The sequence below is a fragment of the Pocillopora verrucosa genome, chromosome 3 (assembly GCF_036669915.1).
Source record: "Pocillopora verrucosa isolate sample1 chromosome 3, ASM3666991v2, whole genome shotgun sequence".
Lineage (NCBI taxonomy): Eukaryota > Metazoa > Cnidaria > Anthozoa > Scleractinia > Pocilloporidae > Pocillopora > Pocillopora verrucosa.
In genome coordinates, this window is record NC_089314.1 from 30322896 (window position 1) to 30327131 (window position 4236).

Consider the following 4236-nt stretch of genomic DNA (forward strand, 5'->3'; position numbering starts at 1 on the left):
GCCAAAAGACAAAACTGTGTTTGCTTTCTAACTAATTCTTCCCAAGACGTTCATCGTTACCCTCCAACTGATGAAGAAATGATTGCGTTCGAAACGCAATTCACTTTCATCAACTTCTAGTGAGTAATAAACTTAGCGTTTCTTTCGCTCACCAAAGCAACTAAACTTGTAACTTTGTAGTTATCAGTGCATGGCTGAAAAAAGCCACTTCTAACCTAACTTTGCTCCCCTTACAGCCACATATGACAAGTCTTACATACTTGTAATTGTCTCTCTTTATACGACTCCTCAACTTCACGTGCTCGAACAATAGATGACTGGAACACAACAAGGGAGGTTTCAGACCATATCGTAAATATTATTGAGGCTAAAGTTAACTCGGCAAAAAGTTGTGATGGCGACTACATCAAAAGACAACAGAGTATTTTTCAATAGTATCCAAAACCATCCGCGATATTATTGCTTCACTAAGTTCTGTAAAAACCTCGCACCTCCCTATAAACCAATCAGATGCAAAACGATTCGCGCTCTTTTTCCTTTGTCTCACCAAGAACTTTTACTATAGCATTTACCTTTGTTCTCAGGTTTTGGTTTTTACAACAATAAACCGAAAAACGCTCTGAGGACAAAAACAATCCATAGTCTCTAGCCTAGATCCTCAATTCTTCCCTTTATCCATCACGTAATCAATAACTGGCAATTCTTCAAATGTTTCTTTAATATCTCTTGTTAGAACTGGCGTTTCTACAGTGTTTAATTTCAACTATCACTAAAAAACTGTACAAAGCTATGACTAGAAGTATTTGTTTCAACTGGCAGCACTTCCCAGTTATCAGGTACACATAGTTTGTATCCATTACAAACATGTATGAAAGACATAAAATAATTATTATCACCTGATGCATTGACATAAAAAAATAAATACTATCAATTATTGAAATGAAAGACTTTTCCTGAAAAATTTATACCTCTGGTTAGTTAACACACCTCTGAAGCACAAGTCTTAAGGTACTGTCTTGGCTTTAAAACTTTCAACTAAGAAAATGAATCTTCAGACTTTGGGTTTGTCAAAAAAAATCTGAATTTGTTTGAGATTAAAATACTGACCAAACTTGAGAATGTTCCAAAAATTTTAGAGTTCAGTGGAATAACAAAATTGCCCAAGCAAAAAAAAAAACTGTAAATTGTAAATAGTATTGGGGTGGAGAGTCAAAAGGCTGTCTAAAACTGTAACTCCTCTTTAAAGCATCAACACATTATGCATTGCAGTGAACAGTTGACAAGATCAGATGACCTTACATGTATGTAAGGAGCATTCCTGATCTGATATTTATGGGTTGTAGTGTTGCTACTTGAAAATTCCAGGAAATCTACTTGTAATTGGGAAAATAATGGTCTGTAGAGCTCTGATGCACCACCTTATTGCAGCATTCAAGCATGAGTACATATGCTGCAAGCCTCTGTATGCATTACAAGAAAGGTGTGTCTTAGATTTTCTCAATGCAGAATCTTCAATTTGGCACTCAGTAAAATTGTTAAATGTGCACTTGATAATAAAGCCTACAAACCCCTTTGGGCTTAAAAGTAAACTTTCACATTTCTTTGAGTTTCAGTATTTATCCTCTTGAATTTCTCTTCTTGTCTTGAGAAGATGAGCAAAGTTAAAAAGTGAGAGACATCAAAAAGAAAAAAAAAAAAAAAAAAAAAAGCAGAGACAGATTCCATATCCCTGTGGCAATGTAGTATCTTCCACACATCCATAACCTGCTAATACTCATTCATAACTCCCTAAGCTGCTACCACAAAATATAAACAAATATAAATGTATTATAAAATCAAGTTAAAACCTTTGTGTAAAAGCACTAAATTGCAAACACTTACTTATCTCCTACAACACGAAAAAATGAGAATAAAATAAGAATGAAAAATGTTAAGACAACTAACGCAGTGAAAACTTTTAAAACTTCCTTTCTTGCATTGACTGCTACTGCAGTAGTCTTTTCCTTGGGTAAAGGTTTGGAAGGCTCTTCTTCTGTGATGGGTTTCTTTTCCTCAATTTTTATCTCCCCCACAGTGTCTGTCTTTGTAGTAATCTCAACTTCTTTTTCTTCTTTTTTTTCTTGTTTGTAAGTTATTGGCCCTGTGAGTCAAGTGAACATATCCCACATGTGAGTTCAAAAAAGTTCAGTCAATTCCCAATGACTCAAACCTTCCACAGACATTGAAAAAAGTTTGGGTAGTCAGAAGTTGACGACAAATGAATACAAAAAGTAAAAAAAAAAAATTTATGAATACTTCTATTGAAGTAGTGTGCATGCATATTTTAACCTCATTTAATCACAATACAGAAGAGTCAAGAGAAAATGGAACGTCCAAGCAGGAAACAGTTTGAAGATTCATTTCACTGTGGCTGAATGACCCCTTTCCCAGCCAAGCTTGACCGAACTGGCACATTTTATGCAAAGAGTAAAAACAAAATATGACATTTGAATAATACACAGTTGATTCCAAATATTCTCAGTAATCTGTCTGTTAATTCAAATTATCTATGGTTAGATTGCACAGAAAATAACCTGCGAGTGAGTGAAAACTGTTCATTAGTCAACAGAAGGCTGAACTTATTATAGGGTGCTTGATATTGTGACAGTTTTTGAAAAAAACAGCAATTGGAAGAATGTGCAGTTATAAAAACATCCAGCATTAGTCAACTCCACTTAGCATTTAATTCTTAAACATCAAGTCAATAAAGCTTACAGTACATAACAACCCTAGAATAAGCATCAACCTCAGAATCTATCAAGTACAGTATTTGCAAAGGCTAAGGAAGTTCAAACAAAATTGGGACAAACTTTGTGTACTTCCAAGGAATATGTGGCTGTTAAATCTTTAAAATAGCTTCATACAGTTAAAAGAATCCACCTTTTTTCCTATGAAGAATCACAAAATCTGATGATTGAGTGCTTGGGGTTTTCAGTTTAGTGTACTCTTCAACTTTTGGTGTTGTTGTTGTCTGTACTTTTTGTATTATTTGAGACTTCTGTCAAAGACGGAGAGAGAAATACAAAATCAATGTGTATTATGAGTTATATATTTTTAATTCTGCCCCACCAATAAACCCTCAACTTGTATAATAAAGTTTACAACATGAGTTCTCAATAATCATGTAATCATAAGTCTTGAACAGAAAGATACAGCTGTAAGATTACAAAAACATGTAAAAAGTTTACCTTTGGTGTCTTGGCCTTTCTCCCTGGAGAAGGAGAACGTGTTTTGTTAAAGTGTTTAATCAAAGGTTGGCAGCCCTTCAAATTCTTCACTGGTTCCCATGAGTCGTCCTCTTTCCTGCAGCCTTTCCAGCGTATGAGATACTCCACTTTGCCATTGTGAGTTCTTTTTCCAAGAAGCTTTTCAACCTGGAATACAAATGTATCGTTGTGTGGACATATATTTTGTACTTTAAAATGCCTTTCGGGTCAAAATATTTTCATCTAGTTTTATGTGTACTTCCCCATGTTTCAAGATGTTCCACCACAATCTTGAAACAGAGAAAAACAAAATTCAAACTAAAGGAATTTCAACTTAATCATTCTTAAAATACATCGTAGGTCGTAGGTCGTTCTCCAACATTTTGCATAAAGGACGATAATAAGAACACTTAATCGATTTCGTAATTGATAGTATCCAGTGCATTCGACAGAGAAAGCGCAGAGTAAATTTATTCGATCGAGGATCATTTTCTACAAGCCCAAATAGTACCCAGGGATCGCATTGACTGAAAAGTAAACGCTACAAAGCTCCAGTCTAAGCATTTAAACAAATAATGCCATTACATAATAATAATCGCTACCGATTGAGCAAGCATTGTAAATTCGGACGAATCAGATAAAGCAGCTAGCAGATCGAAGATTTTAGGCAAAACTGTAATCTTCGTTCTCTTACCGAGGAAAAAACAGAATAAGCTCCAAAGGGGAAAACCTCCTGTTGAAAAGAAAAGCCAGTCAGTTAATTAATAACGTGTAACGGCCTCTTACCTCATAAAGCTCCCCTTCGGACTCCGACGAGAGGGGTGACCTAACCGACGCCATCTTCTAGAGCTCAAACGGCGCGCGTAAAAAGAAAGCTATGTGACGTCGTTAAGGCCAGGCTGCGCTGCTTGCAAAAATAAAGATACTTTGTGTATTCATACATGAAGTTTAAAAGCTATTGGCGGTCGCCTGGTCGTTTTTGTTGAATTGG

At 35.5% G+C, this 4236-nt stretch overlaps 1 protein-coding gene across 1 annotated transcript; it reads right to left on the bottom strand.

Moving 5' to 3' along the window:
• Positions 1-700: 700 nt before the first annotated feature.
• Positions 701-4105, bottom strand: LOC131799308 (chromobox protein homolog 5). The gene is made up of 4 exons (XM_059117023.2): positions 4032-4105; positions 3228-3413; positions 2920-3037; positions 701-2140 (listed from the first exon to the last, which is right to left on the bottom strand). The coding sequence occupies exons 1-4, from the start codon at positions 4083-4085 to the stop codon at positions 1878-1880; spliced, it is 621 nt and encodes a 206-aa protein (XP_058973006.2). The 5' UTR covers positions 4086-4105; the 3' UTR covers positions 701-1877.
• Between the last annotated feature and the right edge of the window lie 131 nt (positions 4106-4236).

Coding starts and splice junctions, on each gene's coding strand:
- LOC131799308 (XM_059117023.2), bottom strand. CDS start 4,085: ATGGCGTCGGTTAGGTCACCCCTCTCGTCGGAGTCCGAAGGGGAGCTT. Junction 3,414..4,031: donor CCGAAGGGGAGCTTTATGAG/GTAAGAGGCCGT, acceptor TTTGTATTCCAG/GTTGAAAAGCTTCTTGGAAA. Junction 2,141..2,919: donor GATTCTTCATAGGAAAAAAG/GTGGATTCTTTT, acceptor CTTGACTCACAG/GGCCAATAACTTACAAACAA.